At 43.2% G+C, this 25,933-nt stretch overlaps 1 protein-coding gene across 4 annotated transcripts in view; it reads left to right on the top strand.

Moving 5' to 3' along the window:
* The window catches only part of dnai4 (dynein axonemal intermediate chain 4), a 131,100-nt gene that overhangs the window by 44,511 nt on the left and 60,656 nt on the right, over positions 1-25,933 (top strand). For all 4 annotated transcript variants that reach the window (XM_072574095.1, XM_072574097.1, XM_072574098.1 and 1 more), the window contains 4 exons: positions 9,259-9,420; positions 11,132-11,326; positions 12,328-12,482; positions 17,882-17,968. In XM_072574095.1, coding sequence (XP_072430196.1) covers positions 9,259-9,420; positions 11,132-11,326; positions 12,328-12,482; positions 17,882-17,968 — 599 coding nt within the window. The remainder of the gene's footprint in view (positions 1-9,258; positions 9,421-11,131; positions 11,327-12,327; positions 12,483-17,881; positions 17,969-25,933) is intronic.

Below are 25,933 nucleotides of genomic sequence, written 5' to 3'. Positions count from 1 at the left end.
TCCACATTGATGCCCTGGGGTTGAAGTGTTCCAAGGCGGAAGATGAGGCATTCTCCCTCCAGGCGTCTGGTGGTGAGGGAACGGCGGTGAAGGAGGTCCAGGACCTCCATGTCCTCGGCAGAGTGGGAGGGGGAGTTGAAATGTTGGGCCACGGGGCGGTGTAGTTGATTGGTGCTGGTGTCCTGGAGATGTTCCCTAAAGCGCTATGCTAGGAGGCGCCCGGTCTCCCCAGTGTAGAGGAGACCGCACCCCTTTCCGCCTTCTGCAAAGACCGTTCCCTCCGTGACTACCTGGTCAGGTCCACGCCCCCCTACAACCCACCCTCCCATCCTGGCACCTTCCCCTGCCACCGCAGTAACTGTAAAACCTGCGCCCACACCTCCTCCCTCACCTCTATCCAAGGCCCTAAAGGAGCCTTCCACATCCAAAGTTTTACTTGCACATCCACTAATATCATTTATTGTATCCGTTGCTCCCGATGCGGTCTCCTCTACATTGGGGAGACTGGGCGCCTCCTAGCAGAGCGCTTTAGGGAACATCACCGGGACACCCGCACCAATCAACCACACCGCCCCGTGGACCAACATTTCAACTCCCCCTCCCACTCTGCCGAGGACATGGAGGTCCTGGGCATCCTTCACCGCCGCTCCCTCACCACCAGACGCCTGGAGGAAGAACGCCTCATTTTCCGCCTCGGAACACTTCAACCCCAGGGCATCAATGTGGACTTCAGCAGTTTCCTCATTTCCCCTTACCCCACCTCACCCTAGTTCCAGCTCAGCACTGTCCCTATGACTTGTCCGGACTTGTCCTACTCGCCTATCTCCTTTTCCACCTATCCACTCCACCCTCTCCTCCCTGACCTATCACCTTCATCCCCTCCCTCACTCACCCATTGTACTCTATGCTACTTTCTCCCCACCCCCACCCTCCTCTAGCTTATCTCTCCATGCTTGAGGCTCACTGCCTTTATTCCTGATGAAGGGCTTTTGCCCAAAATGTCGATTTTGCTGCTCCTTGGATGCTGCCTGAACTGCTGTGCTCTTCCAGCACCACTAATCCAGAATCTGGTTTCCAGCATCTGCAGTCATTGTTTTTACCTCATTATTCTCGGTTTACTATCGCTCATCAATTTTCTATCCATGTTGCTATTGAGCCTAATATTTGATGACCAATGACTTTCTTCACAAATCTATTTTGTGGCACTGTATCAAATATTTTCTGAAAGTCCATGTACACCACACCAAGTGTTACTCTTGTCCGCTTTTGTTGCTCTTTTAAAATATCCAGCAAGTTAGTTAAACATGAATCTTCCTTTAGAAATCCATGCTGACTCTTCGTAATCCAATTCACCTCATTCTATCTCAAGTAATAGCCTCTAGAAGCTTTGTTTAAAAATGTGTTTGTGGGAGTTGGGTATAGTTTGTTTGGCTACAATTTTAACCCTCTCTATTTACCCTTGGCAAAGTGCTGATGAGCTTCTTTTTTGAATTGCCACAGTTCACATACTTTTGGTGTCACAATGTTGGTAGGGAGGTCAATTCTAAGATTTTGGCCCAATGACACCAAAAGGTGTATATTTGTATATTTCCAAATCAGGGTGTTGAGTGGCTTAGAGAGGAACTTGCAGGTCGTAGTGTTCCCATGTATCTGCTGACCTTGTTCTTCTAATGGAAGTGGTCGTGGTTTGGAAGATGCAATCTCAGAAGCTTTGGTGAATTTCTGGAATTCATCGTATGGATAGTACATACTACTGCTACTGATCATTCATGGTGGAGTGAGTGGATGTTTGTGGATGCAGTGCCAGTCAAGCAGGCTGCTTTGTCCTGGATGGTGTCAGTATTATGGACCAGACAAAATCCCCTTCACATTTGTCAAGATGATAGCCTGCATCCTAACTTTTATCATATTTAAACGCAACTATAAAATGCTCTGTTCCTGATGTAAATCTATTGGTGCTTGTCTGCCATGCAGTTTCCCCCGGTAACGCAAACCATTAGGTCTTGGGACTGAAGTAATCTTAACCTATTCTTAAACTATAAATGGGTAAGAAACCCAATTCGCTGGACCGGAGTCCGGCCTGTAAGTGAGTGCTTACTGGGCCACATTTGATAAGCAGAACTTGCGCTTTAGGGATGAACTGACATGGTCAACGGATATTTTTCAGCTGGAGGGAGCTTTGAAGGCTTGCATCTCAATTTTATTCAAATCACATATCGACACATATTAAAGAAGTGACAGGGGATATTATTGCTGAAACTTAAAGTCAGGTCAGTGGGATCTGAGGCTTTGGGTCCAGTCTGCTAGGCTTGATGAGAGGGTTGCAGCAGGAAAGTCAACCATTACCTTCAGGGGTAGCCATTGCTATCAGGGGGTTAGCAGCAATCCATGGGCCAACAAATATCCGAATGTGAGGCACTTGAAACCCAAAAGGAAATTGGCAGGCTTTACCTGCCTGTTTAATCATTCAGCAGCAGCCAATGAAAGGGGAAAAGGCCCTTAATTCATCACTGATGTGATTCATTTGGGCTCACAGGGTGGTTCATCTGCCATCTTTCCTGCCCTGACAGAATAACACGGTGAATGTAGTGCTGGAAAAACACAGCAGGCCAGGCAGCATCCGAGAAGCAGGAGAATTGATGTTTCAGGTATAAGCCCTTCTTCAGGAATGAGGCTGGTGTGCCAAGTGGGCTGAGATAAAAGGTAGGCGGGAGGGAATTTGGGGGAGGGGCGCTGGGAATATGATAGGTGGAAGGAGGTGAGGGTGATAGGCCGGAGAGGGGGTGGGGGTAGAGAGGTCGGGAAGAAGATTGCAGGTCAAGAGGGCAGTGTTGAATCCGGGGGTTGGGACTGAGATAAGGTGGGGGGAGGGGAAATGAGGAAGCTGGAGAAATCTACATTCATCCCGTGTGGTTGGAGGGTTTCTAGGCGGAAATGAGGCGCTCTTCCTCCAAGTGTCGTGTGGTCAGGGTCTGGTGATGGAGGCGGCCAAGGAACTGCATGTCCTTGGCAGAGTGGGAGGGGGAGTTTGTGTTCAGCCATGGCGCGGTTGGTGTGGTTGGTGCGGGTGTCCCAGAGGTGTTCCCTAAAACGTTCCGCAATGTGGAGGAGACCACATCGGGTGCAGCGGATACAGTAAATGATGTGTGTGGAGGTGCAGGTGAATTTGCGATGGATATGGAAGGATCCATTGGGGCCTTGGAGGGAGGTGAGGGGGGAGGTGTGGGCGCAAGTTTCGCATTTCTTGCGGTTGCAGGGGAAGGTGCCAGGAGTGAAGGTTGGGTTGGTGGGTGGTGTGGACCTGACGAGGGAGTCGCGGAGGGAGTGGTCTTTCCGGAACGCTGATAAGGGTGGGGAGGGAAATATATCCCTGGTGGTGGGGTCTGTTTGGAGGTGGAGGAAATGACGGAGGATGATACAATGTATCCGGAGGTTGGTGGGGACCAGTGGAGTTCTGTCCTGGTGGTGATTGGAGGTGCGGGAAGTGGAGGAGAAGCAGTGGAGAGCATTGTTGACCATGTTGGAGGGGAAAATGCGGTCTTTGAAGAAGGAGGCCATTTGGGTTGTTCGGTAGTGGAATTGGTGCTCCTGGGAGCAGATGCGGTGGAGGCGAAGGAATTGGGAATATGGGATGGTGTTTTTACAGTGGGCAGGGTGGGAGGAGGTGTAATCTAGGTAGCTGTGGGAGTCGGTCAGTTTGTTGTAAATGTCTGTGTTGAGTCGGTCGCCCGAGATAGAAATGGAGAGATCTAGGAAGGGGAGGGAGGAGTCTAAGATGGTCCAGGTAAATTTGAGATCGGGGTGGAAGGTTAGTCAAGTGGATGAACTGTTCAACCTCCTCATGGGAGCATGAGGTAGCGCCAATACAATCATCGATGTAGCGGAGGAAAAGGTGGGGGCTGGTGCCAGTGTAGCTATGGAAGATGGACTGTTCCACATATCTGACGAAGAGGCAGGCGTAGCTGGGCCCATGCGGGTGCCCATGGCTACTCCTTTGGTTTGGAGGAAGTGGGAGGATTGGAAGGAGAAGTTCAGAGTGAGGACCAGTTCAGTCAGTCGAAGGAGGGTATCAGTGGAAGGGTACTAGTTGGGTCGGTGGGAGAGGAAGAAACTGAGGGCTTGGGCGCTTTCGTGATGGGCGATGGAAGTGTATAGAGACTGGATGACTATCGTGAAGATAAGGTGTTGGGGGCCGGGAAAGCGAAAATCATGGAGGTGGACGGCGTGGGTGGTGTCCCGAGCGTAAGAAACAAACAACCGAAACTACCGAGCAACCCAAATGGCCTCCTTCTTCAAAGACCGCAATTTCCCCTCTGACGTGGCCGACAATGCTCTCCACTGCATCTCCTCCACTTTCCACACCCCTGCCCTTGAACCCCGCCCCTCCAATCACCACCAGGATAGAACCCCACTGGTCCTCACCTTCCACCCCACCAACCTCCAGATACATCGTATCATCCTCCGTCATTTCCGCCACCTCCAAACAGACCCCACCACCAGGGATATATTTCCCTCCCCACCCCTATCAGCGTTCCGGAGAGACCACTTCCTCCGCGACTCCCTCGTCAGGTTCACACCACCCCCAACCCAACCTCCACTCCTGGTGCCTTCCCCTGCAACCACAAGAAGGGCAAAACTTGTGCCCATAGCTCCCCCCTCACCTCCCTCCAAGGCCCCAATGGATCCTTCCATATCCGTCGCAAATTCACCTACTTGCGGGACGTTTCAGAGAACACCTCCGGGATACCCGCACCAACCAACCCAACTGCCCCGTGGCTGAACACTTTAATTCCCCCTCCCACTCCGCCAAGGACATGCAGGTACTTGGCCTCCTCCATCGCCAGACCCTGACCACACGGCACCTGGAGGAAGAGTACCTCATCTTCCGCCTAGGAACCCTCCAACCACATGGGATGAATGTAGATTTCTCCAGCTTCCTCATTTCCCCCCCCCCCCACCCCCCCCCCCCCCCCCCCCAACCTTACCTCAGTCCCAACCCTCGGATTCAGCACTGCCCTTTTGACCTGCAATTTTCTTCCTGACCTCTCTGCCCCAACCCCTCTCCGGCCTATCCCCCTCACCCACCCCTCCTTCCACCTATCATATTCCCAGCGCCCTCTCCCAAATTCCCTCCCCCCTACCTTTTTATCTCAGCCCGCTTGGCACACCAGCCTCATTCCTGAAAAAGGGCTTATGCCCGAAACGTTGATTCTCCTGCTCCTTGGATGCTGCCTGGCCTGCTGTGTTTTTCCAGCACCACATTTTTCAACTTTCTTGCTTGTCTGGTAAAATTCAGCCTTTAAGATTGTGGTGTTTTAAATGATAATGACTTAAGCTTAAATCATGTTTCTACCATCTTATGCATGAGTTAAAGGGTTTTAAGAGGTGGCGATGGTGCTTCAGCAATGTCACTGGATTGGTGATCCAAAAAACCTTGGATAAAGTTCTAGGGACATGGATTTGAAGATGGTGAAGTTTGAATTTCATAAAAGTCTGAAAGCAAAAGCTAGGTGGCACATTGGACCAGTGGTTAGCACTGCAGCAGGGACCAGGGTTCAATTCCAGCCTTGGGCGACTGTGTCGAGTTTGCACATTCTCCCCCTGTCTGCTTGGGTTTCCTCCAGGTGCTCTGGTTTTCTCCCACAGTACAAAGATGTGCAGGTTGGGTGAATTGGCCATGTTAAATTGTCCATAGTGTTAGACGCATCAGTTGGAGGGAAATGGGTCTGGGTGGGTTATTCTTCGGAGGGTCGGTATGGACTTGGCGGGCCGAAGGGCCTGTTTCCACACTGTAGGGAATCTAATCTAATCTAGCCTCATGGGAGCCATATAACCACCATTGATTTTTGTAAAGCTCATCTGGTTCATGGATATTCTTTAAGGAATAAAATCAGCCATCCTTACCTGGTCTGATCTACATTTGACTCTTAACCTATAACAATGTGATTAACTCTTAACTACCCTCCAGCAAGTCACTTAGTTGCATCAGACCACAATGAGGTTAAGGCAGACTGAAACAACCAGATGGACCACTTGGAACAACTGAGGGACTGGAAAGGGCAACTGCAAACATTGCCTTGTTGACACTCCAAATCCTCCTTACAAACTGCTCGGTATTTGTGCCAAAATTGGGAGAGCTATCTCACATACTTGTGAAGCAACAGCCTGACACAGTCACACTCGCACTCATAAAATCATACCTTACAGACAAAGTCCCAGACACCACCTTCACCATCCTGATTATGTCATATACTAGCAGCAGGATGGACCCTGCAGAGGTAACTGCGCAGGGTACATAATTTAGATGCTTTTTTTCTGTGCATTCTTCAACTTCAAGTCCAGTAGGCACGGTGGCTCAGTGGTTAGCACAGCTGTCACACAGTGCCAAGAACCCCGGTTCGATAACCTTGGGCAACTATCTGTGTAGAGCAAAGAATAAAGAAAATTTACACCCCAGGAACAGGCCCTTTGGCCCTCCAAGCCTGAGATAAACCAAATCCACTGTCTAAACCTATCGCCCATTTCTTAATCATCTGCATCCCTCTGCTCCCCACCTATCCTTGCATCTGTCCAGATGCACCTTAAATGAATCCATTGTGCCTGCCTCTACTATCTCTGCTGGCAATGCATTTCAGGCACCTACCACCCTCTGTGTAAAGTACTTTCCGCGTGTATCCCCCTTAAACTTTTCACCTCTCACCTTGGAGGCATGATCTCTTGTTATTGAATCCCTCACCCTGGGAAAAAGCTTATCTGTATCTACCCTGTCAATACCCTTCATGATTTTGTAGACCTCAATCAGGTCCCCTCTCAATCTCCTTTTTTCTAATGAAAACAATGCTAACCTACTTAACCTGTCTTCATAGCTAGCATCTTCCATACCAGGCAACATCCTCATAAACCTTTTCTGCACCCTCTGCAAAGCATCCATATCCTTTTGGTAATATAGTGACTAGAAGAGTACTAAACTGGGCCAAGGCCAATTAGATCAAAATTAGGCAAGAGCGAGGGAATTTGGAGGGGACACAGCTATTTGAAGGGAAGTCCACATTTGATATGTGGGAGGCTTTCAAAGATAGATTCAAAATAGTGCACGATAGGTATGTCCCTTTGAAAATAAGGGATTGGAAAGGTAAGATTCGTGAACCGTGGATGACAGGAGAAATTGTGCAACTAGCCAAGAGGAAAAGGGAAGCTACATAAGGTCCAGGCAGCTAAGAACAAAACGGGACTTGGAGAAATATTGGGAGAGTAGGACCAATTTTAAACGAGGAATCAAACGGGCTAAAAGGGGTTTTGAAATAACTTTAGCAAGCAGATTAAGGAGCATCCCAAGGCCTTTTATTCTTATATAAGAAGCAAGAGGGTAACTAGAGAAAGGGTTGGTCCACTAAAGGATAAGGAAGGAAGGTTGTGTGTCAAACCTGAGAAAATGGGTGAGATTCTCAATGATTACTTTGCATCAGTGTTCACCTGAGGGGAGGGACATGATGAATGTTGAGATTAGAGATAGAAGTTTGTTTACTCTGGATCACGTTGCCACAAGGAGGGAAGCTGTGTTGGGTAGGCTAAAGGATATTAAGGTGGTCAGATCCCCAGGACCAGATGGGATCTATCCCAGGCTGCTGAGGGAGGTGAGAGAGGAAATAGCTGGGGCCCTGACAGATATCTTTACAGCATCCTTAAACACAGGTGAGCTGCTGGAGGACTGGAGAGTTGCTCATGTTGATCCCCTGTACAAGAAGGGGAGTAGGGATATTCCAGGTAACTACAGACCAGTGAGCCTGACGTCAGTGGTGGGAAAGTTTCTGGAGAAGGTACTGAGGGATAAAATCTATACTTGGAAAAGAATGGGCTTATCAGTGATAGGCAACATGGTTTTGTGTGGGGGAGATCGTGCCTTACCAACTTAATAGAGTTTTTTGAGGATGTGCCAAGTTGATAGATGAAGGAAGAGCTGTAGATGTCATATACATGGACTTTAGTAAGGTGCTTGATAAGGTTCCCCATGGGGAACTAATGATTGAGGCTAGTGGGAAGGGGCTGGGAGATAAATGGGAGGGGAGAAGGGGTGGGTAGCTGAGAAAATGATAGGTGTATGAAAGTGAGGGAGAAGGTGATCGGTCGGGGGGGGAGTGAAGGGCGAGTCCGGACGGTGGTGTCGTTGGAGGTTTGGGATGGGATTATGCAGGGGGAGGGGACATGAGGAAGCTGTTAAAATCCACATTTATCCCATCTGGTTTCAGGCGGAATATGAGGTGTTCTTCCTCCAGGCGTCGGGTAGTAGTTTTGGTGGTGAAGGTTCCCCAGGGCTTACATGTCCTTGACGGAGTGGAAAGGGGAGTTGAAGTGTTTAGCCACGGGGCGGTGGGGTTGGTGGGTGTGGGTGTCCCAGAGATGTTCTCTGAAACGATCCACAAGAAGGCATCCTGTCTCCCTGATATAGAGGAGACAACATCGGGTACAACGGATGCAGTAGATGACATTGGTAGAGGTACAGGTAAATTTCTGATGGATGTGGAAGGATCCCTTGGGGCCTTGGACAGAGGTGAGGGGAGTGGTGTGGGCACAGGTTTTGCACTTCCTACGGTGGTAATGAAAGTTGAGTGGCTTAGAGAAGAACTTGCAGGTGGTGGTGTTCTCTTGTATTTATTGTTGTTGGTTCCTTTAGATGGTAGTGGTTGCAGTGCTACCTACGGAGCTCGGTGAATCTTTGCAGTGCACTTTGTAAATAGTACATACTGCTGTTACTTTGCATTGTTAGTGGAAGGAATGAATGCTTATGGATGTAGTACTATTTAAAATGCTGCTTCTTCCTTAATAATGCCAAACGTCTTGAATGTTGTTGGAGCTACATACTACTATTGCTGGAATATTGCCAGGACCCATAGTTTTATCAATATCAGTGTCTTCAGTTGTTTCTTGATATTACATGAAGTGAATCAAACTGTCTCAAGGCGGTCTGCTACAATAATTATTTCAGAACCATTAACTTATGCAACAGTGATTATAAATGGACATTCATCAGTCAAATGCAAATGAGGGTAGGGAGTTAAAATACTCAAAGCTTTACAATGATGTAGTCAAATGTGTTTGATGATCATCCTGTGCCCTCAACTCTGCCAAAGCCTACAATTAAAATGAAATCCACATCTCTATTATTTCTTCCGGTCACAGGTCTCATCCAGAGTTAGAAAAGTTATTTAAATTTTCAGTTAAGAGTTTGACAAACAGTTCCTATTTGTTTTGTCTTTCTAGGTGTTATGGCTACAACATGGGACATGTATGATAGTTTTAAAGAAGGTGAAGTGCAAGAAGATATTTCCTCTGATCAATTAACTCAGCAAAAGGATTTGTCACAAATTAATTTTGACAAAACTGTCCTTCGAACTTTATCAGCTCTAAGTTCAATAGGATTAGGTAAGAATGGAATATAAACTGACCACTGAAAAGAGATCAATCCAAGAGCATTCCAGAATTACCTCTGTAGAGGATATGCCGTAAACTGAGTTACAGATTAATGGTAAAAGTATAAACATGGAACTGTTTGTATTTGTCTGAAGCATAATATGAAATTGTTCATTATGGTCAATCAGCAACCATTATAGCTTCCATTATTACCATTCCACTTATTTTTATTAATTTAGTTAAAAAAAAACCCAAAGCAATTGAATCTATTGTTACACAGTTTCTCTGTCAATGAAAATCACCTTTTTGGATATGCATCATTGCAAAATAAGTAGTTCAACTGAGTATTAGATTGGATGGAAAACCAGAAATAGTTACATACTATAGTTTGTTGTAAAGTAAAGCTTAACTAATTCCATCAATAATTTTGTGAGGATATTCTCAATCACCTGCCAGAGCTTTGATATTGAATTGATGAAAATCTAAAAAGTGGATTATTTGAGATTTTTACTGAGCTTCAACTGAAATTACAACATAAATCTCTGAAAATTCTAGCTGTTCAATTTAATTTTTAATCCTATCATGTAACAAAAAGGCATTGATTTAATCATTTTCCACCAATGCATACATTTTAACCAATCATTGGCATACAGTGAGTGAAACACAGAGATGGTGGCAGAGCAATAATATCACTGGATTAGTCATCAAAAGGCCAATGCTAATGCTGCAGAGATTGAATTTAAATCCTACTCATGGAAGGTAATGGAGTATAAAGATATCCATCAGTAATAGTGACTATAACACCTATCGTTAAATCTTTAAAGGAAGGATGTCTGCTGCTTTTTCCTGAGCACCTTTCATGTAACTCCAGTAATATGTGTAATTGCCCTCTGAAATAGCCACATAGTTCAAGGGCAGTTACTGTAATAATCATGTCCTTTTATTTTTGCGTCTTTCAATCTGTGGGATTCAAGACTATAAGACCATATGACATAGGAGCTGAATTGGGAGCCATTTGGCCCATCATGTCTGCTCTGCCATTTTTATTATCATGGCTGATAAGTTTCTCAATGTCATTCTCCTGTCTTCTCCTTGTAACTTTAATCCTTTTAATAAGCAAAAACCTACCTATCTCTGCTTTGATACAGTCAATAACTTGGCTTCTACAGCCTGTAGCATGAATTCCACAGATTCACCATTCTTTGGTGGAAGAAATTCCTTCTTATTTCAGTTCCTTCACTCGCAGGCTGTGCCCTCAGGTCCTATCCACCTAGTGGAAATATCTTCTCCACATTCACTCTATCCAAGCCTCTTAGCCCATTTTTATAGTTAATGGTGATTGTTAATCTGCTGAATCTGTTCCATTATTTGTGCTGCAGCCAGTTAGAATGAAAACAATGATATGGGTGATATAATGCTAAAATAATTCATGGTATCATAGGACCCGACCTGGGACGTCAGAGGGGACTATAGAGAATGGAACCTTATCCCAGAAATCTGGAAATTGTTCAAATGAGCATTTGTTGTCCGTTCTCTCAATTTTATGGCTTCACTTTGCCAACCAGAGTCTTGGATGTACATGGGTGTAAGAATGTAATTCATTTCAGGATCCCCACCTACAGATAAGGAAGCTGAAGGTATTGTAATGCCTTTCCCTTTTAAAAGATGGGGTACTGAAGCAAGTTTAAATTATGATTTAACATATTAAAATTTATTATCATAGAAAGTCGATCCTCCACTTCAGCGGAGTCAGAGAGTATCGTCACTGTTCAAGGTATTGACGAATTAGACCATGATCCAGAAGAACTCCTGAAAAATGAGAAACTAAAGCATGACTTATTCATTATGGAACGTGTCATTATGGAGAACATTTTCCAACCTAAACTCGCTGCTTATCGTCAACTGCCAATATTACCTGGTAATTTATAGTAGTTTAGGACAAGAAGATTGCTGAAATGTTCAAGTGTTCACTTTATTTGATAATAACATTTTGTTGAGGCATCAGGGTTCTTGTCAGAACCACATGCAAGTCAGGCAGTGGCAAAGCTAGTAGTGAGATTTTCCTGGAATCAGAACCAACTGTTCTGTTCAGCAACTGCTGTTATTCTGAGCAGTGCCACAGAGGAGGACATGGCTGCTGCCAGTAAAGCATGCCTGAAGTTCCAGGATTACAGAAGATGCAGAACAAAAGATAAATGGTGTACGTTGGAGTGAGGGACTGTTTTCAGTCTTGGGGATAGAAAGACTGTGGGGTCAGAACCAAGAGCAGGAGCACAGTTCCCACCAGGTAATCTCTACCTCATCTCTTGTCCAAGGTTTGATTGCCTTTGATCATGGAATGCTATCCCCCACATCCCTCCCAACTCTTCTCTTCCCCTCCCCCACCAACCCTCCCAACATCAAATCACATAATGAGATATTGAGACAGGTGATCAAAAGTGGACCAAAGAGGTGCGTTTTATAGCATTTCTTAAAGGAAAAATTGAAAAGCCTGGAAAGAGAGAATGCAATGGATCAGCAGTGCACTACAACCAGACAGGAAGACTCCAGACAGGGTGTAGTGGTGGAAATTGACACTGCTGTCATATTAGGCACATATGTAACAGAGTAACCCAATACTTCAATTGATTTCAAGAGTGAAAAAAAGTTCAAAAATAAAGTTCACAAAGAGTAGATAAGAAAGGAAAGAAAATAATGATAAAATTAATCTTATGAAGCATCTTAAAGTAGGCTAAAGTTTTATGTTGGATTGAAGCATCAGAACTGCTATGTCAAATGATCCCACCAAAGATAAAGTGTGACCCACACATTATCAGATGTTTCAAGATTCAGATTTCAAATAATTCTTCTTTTTCCTTTTCTAGTTCTTCAACATAAAGTGTAAACAGTATTTTAATATTTAATTCTTAATATGCCTAGATCCAGATGGTACAACTAATGGTGAGGACGAGGTGGTGGACAGCATAATGCTGTTGGATATGTTGAGTCCAAAACTGCAACCACTATGGTCTTTTACCTGTTATCTCACCAAAGGGCGTAATGTTAGCTGCATGGTTTGGAACAAACACAACTTGGTGAGTAAACTTAAGGAGGCAACAAAATAAATCATTATAAAGGTGAACTAGTGGTGATATTAATTGGCATCTTTGTTCGTGTTAAAATTATACACAGAGACTTGAACACACCAGAAGATTGTCCCCAGGAAGCAATAATTTACTTAACTGGTTACATAGATATTGGGACTATGTAGAATTCACATTGGTGGCTTGTTATCATGGATTGGTCTTTCATCTAACTCTATTCTCATGACTTGTTGGTGCCATTTGTGGATGGAAAGCATTAGGGAATTTGAGTAGTTCTAATGCTAATCTCTCTTCGTGTTGCTGCATTATTGTCACTGACAGGGGGAATGCTTGTGAAGAGAAGAATGTCTGTTTTATTTGTAGACAGACGCAGAGATTCTTTGTTGTTGCATCGGAGATGTTGGTCCAGGTGGTGGAGGAGGGAGGTGTTGAATGTTTGGGAATGAGGTGAGCTGGTGTGTCGTGGTGTGTAAAAGTTGTTCAGTCAATATCCCTGTTGCCAGTGAGAAGTAATCACTAAGGAGGCTATCCTGCAAGCTAAGTTCCTTTAGATATTGTTGCAAAATTGAAAAAGCTCAATGACTTCAGCAAAATTGTCAAGTTAGCAGCTCTATTGCTCACATATCTACTGTTTGCTCACACCTTCACTATCATGAGTTATATTACTCACAGCACTCCTTTCTCCCATTTTCCTTCACTGTCCTGCAATCACTGCCCCAAGTGTCACTCATTTACTTCCTCCAACATGAAACAACACCTACTACTCTAAGTCTTACATGTCCAATTATCTCCAATGTATTTACATCCTTCCTTAAATAAGGAGGCTAAAACTGCACACAGTATTTACCAACTGAAGCATAACACCCCTGCTTTATTTTTAATTCTATTAGTAATAAAAAAAGTATACCATTGGCCACCTTAATTATGTGCTAAACCTGCATACTAACTTTTGTGACTCATCACTAGAACATCCAAATCTATCTGCACATTGCAATTGTACAATCCATTTAAGTAACACTCTGCTTTTTCATTCTTCCTGTCTAAATGAACAACTTCACATTTTTCTACATTATGCTCTATCTGCTAAACAGTTGTCCACTCACTTAACTTATCTGTGTCTGCCTGCAACTACCTTATGGCTCCTTCACATTATACTTTCCTACTTGAAATTATCTGCAAATTTAGCTACCCTGCCTTCTCTCCCTTCGTCTAGTCATTGATGTAAATTGTAAATATTTGAGGCTCCAGCTCAAACCGCTGTGAGACTCCACTCATCACTTCCTGAGAATCAGACAAAGACCTATTTATGTATACAGTACTCTGTTTTCTGCCAGCTAATTTATCTTCTATCTGTGCTGATATGTTGCCCCCAGAGTATGAACATTTTTTTACCTCAATATTTTTGATCACGTTTAGTAATAAAAGTGTAACCAAATTGGTTTGGCTACTTTTGGAATATTTTGTTCAGTTCTGGACTCCCTCCTAGAGAAAAGATGCAGTTAAAGTTGAAAGAGTGCATAAAAGATTTATAAGGGTGTTGCCAAGGTTGGAGGGCTTGAACTACAGTGAGTGGCTGAATAAGCTGGGGCTATTTTCTATGGAGCATTATAGGCTGAGGGGCGACCTTATATAAGTTTATAAAATCATGAGAGGCATGAATAGGGTGAAAAGTGAAGATCTTTTTCCCAGTTTTGGGGAGTGCAAAACTGGAGGATATAGGTTTAAAGTGAGAGGGGAAAAATTTAAAAGGGACCTAAGGGGCAACTTGTTCAAGCAAAGAGTGGTGCTTGTATGGAATGAGCTGCCAGAGGAAGTGGTGGAGGATGATACAATTACAACATTTAAAACACATCTGGATAAGTACGTGAATAGGAAGGGTTCAGACAGATATGGGCCAAATGTTAGCAAATGAGACAAGATTTATTTTGGATATTAAGATTAGATTACTTACAGTGTGGAAACAGGCCCTTCGGCCCAACAAGTCCACACCGACCCGCTGAAGCGCAACCCACCCAGACCCATTCCCCTACATTTTACCCCTTCACCTAACACTATGGGCAATTTAGCATGGCCAATTCTCCTCACCTGCACATTTTTGGACTGTGGGAGGAAACCGGAGCACCCGGAGGAAACCCACACAGACACAGGGAGAATGTGCAAATTCCACACAGTCAGTCGCCTGAGGTGGGAATTGAATCCGGGCCATATCTATTCGGCATGGACGAGTTGCACCATAGGGCCTGTTTCTGTGCTGTATAACTCTATGATTCTATGTCCTGATTTTGCAGTAGAGATTTGAAGGCTGAGACTACTGAAGAAGTCTACCAATAAATTTGTGTACAATGACTGACAGCATGGAGAATTTGTGTTCCTTCTTTTGTCAGGATTTCACATTTCGAACAAATAGTAATTTCTATGAACACAGTAGTGGAGTTCTCATTTTGAAGCCTCTGGTGAAATCTCTGACTTCTGTATTGGCAGGTTGTGCTCCTGCCAGGAAGCTTGCACTGCATTAGAAGCTTGCTTTTCGGGTCCAGCGTTGACAGAAGTTTTCCAAGTATATGTTTTTCTTGGGATGTTGACACTACTTGAAAGGCCAACATTTATTGCTATTTCTGATTATCCTTGAACTAATGGTATGCTAGGCAAACTCAGAAGACTGTTAAAAGCCAACCACATTACTATGGGTCAAGGGTCACATAGGATGGCAGATTTTCTTCCTTAAACAATATTATTAAGTCTGATGGGTTTTTACAACAATCAGTGATAGATATAGTCCCACTAGCTGCTACTGAGGGATATGAATTTGTGTCCCAGAACATCAGCCTAGCCTCTGCATTACCAGTCCAATGGTATTACCACTACTCCACCATCTCCACTAACACCCTGTCTCCTGCTGTTACTGTATGCCCCTGCCATCAGCATCAGCCTCCAAGGCTATATGAAATGTCTTTAACTGAACCTCAGTGGTGTTCTAACATTCAGCCTATAGCCAATAGGAAGACACCTTTTAGATATGCTGTGATAGATAACTAAGCCCCACCAAGCTTTCAGAATATTGATTCTTAATTGCTTCCTTTAACTGTCACTTAGATCTCTTAAGTTGTTAAAATAAAATTTCTGTTTTGTATGTTTTCAGCTCCTATCTTTAGTCAGTTGAGAGCAAGATCCAAAATGTTTTTAAATAGCACACAATCTGCAATTTCTGACATTTTGAATACTGGGGAAGCTGGGAATGCCACAAAAACTTTGTGCAGTATCATTCATTCCCCACCTGGGAAATGTTTACATTCCTCCGATGTTTTGAGACTCAGCCACTTCCCTGATTTAGTGGTACATAGAAAATTAATGTACTGTTGATAGAATTAGTAGCCTAAATGATTAGGGCCAGTATGGTGGGGAATATACCTTTTAGTGTAAGATTGGCATGCTACACTTGCTATATTGAATGTATAAGGACCAGATAAATAAATGTGGTGCAACAGAAGTTTTAGGCTATAATAGTTTGTTCACTCATAATATCCTGCTGCATTATAATCCAGTCATTGAACTTGACAGTGACATACAATTTTATCATCAGTTCGACGTTTTTTTTTGTCTTTTGTGTTATTTTAAAATACTTCCCATTTGAAACTGTTCATTAATTAATGGGACTTTGCAAACTCCAAAGTCTGGAGCTGTGGGAAATGGGAAATTAATACAGTTTCATCAGTGATAGTTAAAAGCAGAAAATGCTTATATTACTGAAGTGATGTTTTGTGAATTGATTGTGAACAATGCATAAAGCAGATATGAAAAGATAAATGATCTGCTAAGTAATATTATTTATTTATTCTTAAGAAATGAGTTAGTTGCCTAGTCGTTAGAGAGACGTACAGACCCTTCAGTCCAATTCGTCCATGCTGACCAGATATTCTATATTAATCTAGTTCCATTAAACAGCACTTGTCCAATATTACTCTAAACCCTTCCTATTCATATACCCGTCCAGATGCCTTTTAAATACTGTAATTGTACCAGCCTTACCATTTCCCCTAGCAGCTCATTCCATACATGTGCCAGTCTTTCCATGAAAAAGTTGCCTGTTAGGTCCATTTTACATCTTTCCCTTCTCACCCTCAACCTACATCCTCTAGTTCTGGGCTTCCCCCAACCCAGGGAAATTATCTTGTCTATTTACCCTATATGCCTCTCATGATTTTATAAACTTCTATAAGGTCATCTCTCAACTTCCGACATTCCAGGAAAAATAGCCCCAAACTATTCAACCTCTCCCGATAGCTCAAACCTTCCAACCCTGGCAACATTCTTTCTGAACTCTTGTGTCTTAAGAGTTATAAGTACGGGATTGGGTTTAGTCCTAGCCCTTCAGCATCCCACTGGCGGGCCTGGAAATCGTCAGTGAATGGATGAGTCTGTATGATTGTTGAGGTGAACCTAATTACCTGTTGGCAAGCTCATAAATGCGATTGCTGTGGGCTTATTGCTGGATCACATGGCGCGGGGGTGGGGGGGGGGGGGGTGCGGTGGGATGTCCCTCTGCCATCAGGTAATCTATATCACCTGATGTCTACATGGAAAAGGTACCATATTTAAAGGACCGCCATGCAGTTTAAAGTTTTGGCATCTTAATTTCTCCGACTCCAGCAAAAAAAGATGTTCCAAGGTCCAGGGAAAATATTTGTTTGCAACCACACAGGATCATTCATTGGTATCAATGTCCATTTGAGTTCTAAGATGTCACAGTCCACCCACTATGTTCTCTCAAGCAATGGAGGAGAAGAAGGATAGGGTGGATTTTCCCATGCTGTCACTATCTCTCCCTTTCCCTGTAGGTATCCCCCTAACTGTCCAAGCAGTCGGGACTCAGAAGTGAAATGTCACTTAAAGTGATGGTCCCTCTGCACCTCAATTGTGTGCTGTCCCTTCAAATTTTGGATCAGTTCTGTGTCCTGAACTTTTTACCTATGGCTCGATCCCTCAGCCTATCAGCTCAGCAAGTTTTTACACAGAGAATTTATCTCCAGGGTGAATCCTATGCCTCTGTGACTCACTTTCCTGGAAGTCCAAGGGACTGTCACTCTGAATAAAGGATACCACATGTAAGTCATCAGTTCATACGTTATTGAAAGCATGAAAGACATGTGTGAGTTTCATAAAATCAGTGTTGTAGGATTAACTCAAAATAAATTACATATAAATTATATGCAAATTGGCAATTGAGCATTAACTGGCATATTTCCTGTTTTGTTACCTTCCTGCTGTTAACTTATCTTTAAGCAATTTAAGTCTTGAAGAATGCTGTTCAGTAACAACTTATAATTGTTTAGGACAAGTTCAGATTGCATATATATTATGATAGGCATAAATTATTTTGTCTTGGTATACAGGACCTATTGGCAGTTGGTTATGGACAATTTGGTTATAAGGAACAAAGAGGGGGATTGATTTGCTGCTGGTCCCTGAAAAATCCCATGGTGAGTTGAAAAATTGTGTAATTAAAATTTGGAGCTAATTCTTACCAATGCAGACTAGAGAAAACTGAATTTTCCTTTTTGCTGTTGTGGTTAAGAATCATCTAGACTTGAAACGTTAGCTTGCTTTCTCTCCATGGATGCTGCCTGACCCGCTATGATCTCCAGCATTTTTTGTTTTCAGTACAAATTCCAGTGTCTAGAGTTATTTGCTCCTCCATTATTGACTGTCATGCAAAGGGTTACAACTAAACTGAGAATATGTGTGATATCCACCATGTGTTCAGTTCTAATTGCAACCTGAATTAGGAAGGACTTATTGTTTGTATCAACACTGCATACTTAAAGTAAGTCCTCACTTAACACCGATTTGTTCAATGTTGCTTGCTTTAACTTTAGTCTTAAAATAGAGGTGATTCATGTGTTTAACATTGTGAAGTTCACTCCCATGTCATTTAAAGTCATAGTCATAGAGATGTACAGCATGGAAATAGACCCTTGGGTCCAACTCGTCCATGCTGACGAGATATCCCAACTCAAATCTAGTCCCACCTGACAGCACCCGGCCCATATCCCTCCAAACCCTTTCTATTCATATACCCGTCCAGATGCCTTTTAAATGTCGCAATTGTACTAGCCTCCACCACTTCCTCTGGCAGCTCATTCCATACACGTACCTCCCTCTGTGTGAAAACATTGCCTCTTAGGTTTCTTTTATATCTTCCCCCTCTCACCCTAAACCTATGCCCTCTAGTTCTGGAATCCCCCACCCCAGGGAAAAGACTTTGTCTATTTATCCTTTTCATACCTTTCATGATTTTATAAACCTCTATAAGGTCACCCCTCAGCCTCCAACACTCCAGGAAAAATAGCCTCAGCCTGTTCAGCCTCTCCCTGTAGTTCAAATCCTCCAACCTTGGCAAGATCCTTGTAAATCTTTTCTGAATCCTTTCAAGTTTCACAATGTCTTTCCATTAGGAAGGCGACCAGAATTGCACACAATATTCCAAAAGTGGCCTCACCAATGACCTGTACAGCTGCAACATGACCTGCCAACTCCTGTACAACATATACTAAACGATAAAGGAAAGCATATCGAACACCACCTTCACTATCCTATCTACTTGCGACTCCACTTGCAAGGAGCTATGAGCCTCAGCTCCAAGGTCTCTTTGTTCAGCAACACTCCCTTGGACAATGGTGTGTTGCCTCCCTGGTGCAAGGATCAAGAATGTCTCAGAGGGTGCAAAATGTTCTCAAGAGGAAGAGGACCCAGCAGGAGGTCATTGTACACATGGGAACCAACGACATAGGAAGGGAAAAAGACGAGATTTTGAAGGGAAAATATAGGGTTAGGCAGCAATTTAGAGAAGGAGGTCCTCAAGAGTAGTAATATCTGGATTACTCCTGGTGCTGCGAGCCAGTAAGGGTAGGAATAGGAGGATAGAGCAAATGAACGCGTGGCTGAGGAGCTGGTGTATGGGAGAAGGATTCGCATTTTTGGATCACTGGAATCTCTTCGGGGGGGTAAAAGTGACCTGTACGAGAAGGATGATGACACCTGAATTGGAAGATGACTAATATACTGGCAGGGAGATTTGCTAGAGTTGCTTGGGAGGATTTAAACTAGTAACGTTGGGAGGGTGGTACCCAGGAAGGTAGCGAGGAAAGAGATCAATCTGAGACTGGTACAGTTGAGAAAGGAAGTGAGTCGAACAGTCAGGGCAGGCAGGGACAAAGCAGAGAACAAGGTAGGACTGATAAATTAAACTGCATTTATTTCAATGCAAGAAACCTAATAAGGAAGGCAGTTGAACTCAGGGCCTGGTTAGGAACATGGGACTGGGATATCGTGGCAACTACAGAGATATGGCTCAGGGATGGACAGGGCTGTCAGTTTAATGTTCCAGGATACAAATGCTACAGGAAGGACAGAAAGGGAAGCAAGAGAGGAGGGGGAGTGGTGTTTTTGATAAGGGACAGCATTACAGCTGTACTGAGGGAGGATAGTCCCAGAAATACATCCAGGGAAGTTATTTGGGTGGAACTGAGAAATAAGAAAGGGATGATCACCTTATTGGGATCGTATTATAGACCCGCTAATAGTTAGAGGGAAATTGAGAAACAAATTTGTAAGGAGATCTCAGTTATCTGTAAGAATAATGGGGTGGTTATGGTCGGGAATTTTAAATTTCCAAACATAGACTGGATCTGCCATCGTGTTAAAGGTTTAGATAGAGAGGAATTTGTTAACTGTGTACAAGAAAATTTTCTGATTCAGTATGTGGATGTACCTACTAGAGAAGGTGTAAATCTTGACCTACTCTTAGTCACCTGCCCTGCTTTCTTTCCTAAGTTGTCAGTGGGGGAGTACTTTGGGTCCAGCAACCATAATTCTATTAGATTTAAAATAGTGATGGAAAAGTTGAAGTTTTAAATTGTAGGAAGGCCAATTTTGACGGTATTAGGCAAGAACTTTCAAAAGATGATTGGGGGCAGATGTTCGCAGGTAAAGGGGCAGTTGGAAAATGGGAAGCCTTCAGAAATGAGATAACAAAAGTCCAGAGAAAGTATATTCCTGTCAGGGTGAAAGAAAAGGCTGCTAGGTATAGGGAATGCTGAATGACTAAAGAAATTGAGGGTTTGGTTAAGAAAAGTAAGCAAGCATATGCCAGGTATGGAGAATAGATAGAGTGAATCCAGAGAAGAGTAGAAAGACAGTCAGAGTATATTTATGAGGGAAATCAGAAGGGTAAAAAGGGGACATGAGATAGCTTTGGAAAATACAATTAAGGAGAATTCAAAGGGTTTTACAAATACATTAAGGACAAAAGGGTAACTAGGGAGAGAATAGGGCTCCTCAAAGATCAGCAAGGTGGCCTTTGTGTGGAACTGCAGAAGATGGGGGGGATACTAAATGAGTATTTTACATCGGTTATTTACATTGGAAAAGAACATGGAAGATGTAGAATGTAGGGAAATAGATGGTGACATCTTGAAAATGTTCATATTACAGAGGAGGAAGTGCTGGATGTCTTGAAATGCTTAAAGGTGGATAAATCCCCAGGACCTGATCAGCTGTACCCTAGAACTCTGTGGGAAGCTGGGAAGTGATTGTTGGGCCCCTTGCTAAGATATTTGTACCATCGATAGTCACAGGTGAGATGCCGGAAGACTGGAGGTTGGCTAACGTGGTGCCACTATTTAAGAAAAGTAATGAAAAGCTAGGGAAATATAGACCAGTCAGCCTGATGTTGGCGGTGGGCAGGTTTTTGGAGGGAATCCTGAGGGACAGGATGTACTTGCATTTGGAAAGGCAAGGACTGATTGGGGATAGTCAACGTGGTTTTGTGCATGGGAAATAATGTCTCTCAAATTTGATTGAGTTTTTTGAAGAAGTAACAAAGAGGATTGATGAGGGCAGAGCGGTAGACATGATCTGTATGGAATTCAGTAAGGCTTTTGACAAGGTTCCCAGTGGGAGACTGGTCAGCAAGGTTAGATCTCATGGAAAACAAGGAGAACTAGCCATTTGGATACAGAACTGGCTCAAGGGTAGAGGACAGAGGGTGGTGGTGGAGGGTTGTTTTTCAGACTGGAGGCCTGTGACCAGTGGAGTGCACAGGATTGGAGTGCCCAGCGCCCTCGAAACCCTTGCTACTCATACCCATCCAAATGTTTTTTAAATGTTGTAATTGTACCAGCTTCCACCACTTCCTGTGGCAGCTCAATACATACACGTGCCACCCTCTGTGTAAAAGTTGCCTTTTAGATCCCTTTTAAATCCTTCCCCTCTCACTGAAAACCTATGCCCTCTAGTTCTGGACTCCCTACCCCAGGGAAAAGACCTTGTCTATTTATCCTATCCATGCCTCTCATGATTTTGTAAACCTCTTTAAGGTCGACCCTCATCCTCCGACGCTCCAGGGAAAATAGCCTCAGTCTGTTCAGCCTCTCCCTGTAGTTCAAATCCTCCAACTGTGGTAACATCCTTGTAAATCTTTTCTGAACCCTTTCAAGTTTCACGATATCCTTTCGGTAAGTAGGAGACCACAACTGCATACAATATTCCAAAAGTGGCCTCACCAATGTCCTGTACAGTCTCAACATGACCTACCAACTCTTATACTCAATTCTCTGACCAATAACGGAATGCATACCAAACACCTTCTTTACCATCCTATCTACCTGTGACTCCACTTTCAAGGAATGTTGACCTGCACTCCAAGGTCTCTTTGTTCAGCAACATTCCCTTGGACCTTACCATTAAATGTCTAAGTCCTGCTCTGATTTGCTTTTCCCAAATGCAGCATCTCACATTTATTAAAATTAAACTCAATCTGTCACTCCTCAGCTCTTTGGCCCATCTGATCAAGATTGCATTCAATTAGATTAGTAGATTCCCTACAGTATGGAAACAAACCCTTCGGCCCAACAAGTCCACACCGACCCTCCGAAGAGTAACCCGCCAGTCCCATATCCCTCTGGCTAATGCACCTGACACTATGGACAATTTTAGCATGGCCTATTCACCTGACTTGCACATCTTTGGACCTGTGGGAGGAAACTGGAGTACCCGGAGGAAACCCACACAGACACTGGGAGAATGTGCAAACTCCACACAGACAGTCACCCAAGGCTGGAATCAAATCTGGGACCCTGGTGCTGTGAGACAGCAGTGCTAACCACTGAGCCACCGTGCATTGTTATGACACAACCTTCTTCGCTTCTGTTCCACCTCCAATTTTGGTTTCCTCAGCAAACTTACTGATTATACCTCCTACGTTCATATCCAAATCATTTATATAAATTTCCTGTTCTGTAGCCTTTACATTTCCACATATGCAAATGGTACTTTCTCCAGTGCTGTTGGGGATCATTGAACCATAAAAGTATTTCATGTAGGAGCAAAATTAGGCCATTTTGCCCATCGAGTCTATTCCACCATTCCATCATGGTTGTTATGTTTTTCAACCCATTCTTCATCCTTCTCCCATAACCTTTGATCTCCTTACTAACCAAGAACCTATGTATTTTTGTGTTAAGTACACTCGGTGACTTAACTTCTACATCCTTCTGTGCCAATGATTTCCACAGATTCAGCACCTATCAGCTGAAGAAATTCCTCCTCATGTCGGTTCTAAAGATTCATCCTTCACTCTGTTGCTGTGCCCTCAAGTCCTAGTCTGTTCCTTCAGCTCTCACCCCCCCAGCCCTCTTCCCCCTGATGCCTGTTGCCACCATACATTCTCACCTTTAAATTTCCCAGTGTCCACTACGACCACCGGGAGGCCTACAGGTGGCTCCTCTTCCTCTGCTTCCATACTTAGCAAACACTGAAGTTCTTCAGCTGTTCCTTGCGTTGATCATTACGTGTCACTAGACGGATCTTGGTCAGTGCAAACTAAAACAGCTAATAATTTTTAACTTTTTATTTATTCGTACTTAACTTCCAAAACAAAACATTTAGAATTACAATATATTTCATTTATGAATATCTTGGACATGGAGAACCTTAACTGGCAGAGTAAATAGAAAGGTAGATGAAGATTGTTTTGATTCTGAAAAGAACAAGTTTATTAGAAAAGACAGACAAGAGCATTTCAGAGAATGATATAACTCTGAAGAATTAAACTGCATTTATTTCAGTGCAAGGGGTCTTATAGGTAAGGTTGATGACCTTGGGGTATATTTGGGAATATGAGATTAGGTGGTCATTGCTATTACAGAAACTTGGCTGAGGGATGAACAGGGCTGTCAGCTCAATGTTCCGGATTTCAGATGCCGTAGGAAGGATAATAAAGGGGGCAAAAGAGACAGAGAAGCGTTTTTGGTTCAGTAAAACATTACTTCTGCAGCTGGAGAAATTATTTCTGAAAAATTGTCTAGTGAAAATATATGGATTGACATTAGAAATAAGTAAGGAATGATCAACTTGCTGGGATTGTACTATCAACCCCCCAAGTAGTCAAAGGGAAGTTGAAAAACAAATATGTAGAGAGATCTCAGATACACGTAAGAATAATAAGGTTGTAGGGTGATTTTAATTTTCCAGACATTGACTGGGACTACCATAATGTTCAAGGTTTGGATGGCGGAGAATTTATTAAATGTGTTCAAGAACATTTTCTTTATCAATAATAGAGAAGGAGGAGAAAGTGAGGACTGCAGATGCTGGAGATCAGAGCTTAAAATGTGTTGCTGGAAAAGCGCAGCAGGTCAGGCAGCATCAAAGAAGCAGGAGAATCGATGTTTCGGGCATAAGCCCTTCTTCAGGAATCCTGAAGAAGGGCTTATGCCCGAAACGTCGATTCTCCTCCTTTGATGCTGCCTGACCTGATAGAGAAGGAGCAAAGCTTGACCTTGTCTTGGGTAAGAAGACAGAGCAAGTGACTGAAGTGTTAGTAGGAGAACACTTTGAGTCTAGTGATCATAATTCTACTTATTTTGAAATAGTTATTGAAATCTATATCTAGCCTCCATTTCTCTCTCCACAGTAAAAACTGTTGCAAAATATTCATTTAATATCCCTCCCCTCTCCTAGTTATTGAAGGCTAGTTATTGAAATCGCCTTCCATAACTTAAAGTTTTGAATTGAAGTAAGGCAAATTTTAATGGTATGAGACAAGAACTTTCAAAAGTCGATTGGAATAGACTGTACACACTTGAAGGTACGTCTGGTAAGTCAGAGGCTTTCAGAAGTGTGATAATGAGAGTTTATAGCCATTATGTTCCTGTTAGAGAGAAAAGTAAGGTAGGTAGGATTAGAGAACAATGGATCAATAAAGATATTGAAGTTCTAGTCAAGAATAAAAAAGAATTATATATTAGATATAGACAACTGAGTTCAAATGAATCTCTTTAACAGTATAAAGAGTGTAGGGGCATTCTTAAGAGGGAGATCAGAAAGGCACAGAGAGAGAATATGAGATAGCCTTGGCAAATAAGGTTAAGAATAATCCAAAGAGATTCTTCAAATACATAAAGAGCAAGAGAGTAACTAGCGAGAGAGAGGGTAGGGCTCCTTAAAGATCAAGAGGTCACCTTTGTGTTGATCTTCAGGAGAGGGGAGGGGTATTAAATGATGATTTTGCAACAGTTTTTACTGTGGAGAGAGAAATGGAGGCTAGAGAACTCATGAATAAATATTGATGTTTTGAAAACAGTTCTCATGACCAAAGAGGAAATGTTGCAGGACTCAGAAAATATAAAGGTGGTTAAATCTCTGGGGCTTGATCTAGTGCATCCCAGGACATTACGGGAAGTTAGGGAGGAAATTGTGGGGCCTATTGCAGAAATGTTTGTATCTATACCTATGGGTGAGGTGCCAGATGATGGGAAAGTGGCTCATGTTGTGCCTTTGTTTAAGAAGGGATGTTAGGAGAAACCTAGGAACGATCGATCTGTGAGTCTGATTTTGGTGGTAGGTAAGTTGTTGGAAGTGATTCTGAAAGATAGGATTTATATTCACTTAGAGAGCCAAGGAATGATTAGGGACAGCCAATGTGGTTTTTTGTGAGAGAAATCATGTCTTATAAACTTGATTGATTTTTTTGAGTAATTAACCAAGGAAGTTTTTAAGGGTAGAGTAGTAGATGTTGTTTACTTAGACTTCAGTAAAGCCTTTGACAAGATTCCACATTGTAGACAAATGAGTAAAATTGATCACATGAGATTCAGGGTGAGCTTGTTAATTGGATTCAACATTGGCTTGATGGTAGAAGACAAAGGATGGTGGCAGAGGGTTATTTTTCAGACTGGATGCCTGTGCCCTGCAGTGTTCCACAGGGATCGGTACTGGGTCCACTTTTGTTAGTCTTTTATATTAATCATCTGGATGAGAATATAGGAGGCATGGTTAGTAAGTTTGCAGATACAATCAATTTTGATGATATAGTGGACAATGAAGAAGGTTATCTAAGATTACAAAGAGATCTTGGTCAATTGGGTCAATGGACTGAGAAGTAG

The sequence above is a fragment of the Chiloscyllium punctatum genome, chromosome 7 (assembly GCF_047496795.1).
Source record: "Chiloscyllium punctatum isolate Juve2018m chromosome 7, sChiPun1.3, whole genome shotgun sequence".
Lineage (NCBI taxonomy): Eukaryota > Metazoa > Chordata > Chondrichthyes > Orectolobiformes > Hemiscylliidae > Chiloscyllium > Chiloscyllium punctatum.
This window is presented reverse-complemented; position numbering and strand designations above follow the sequence as displayed.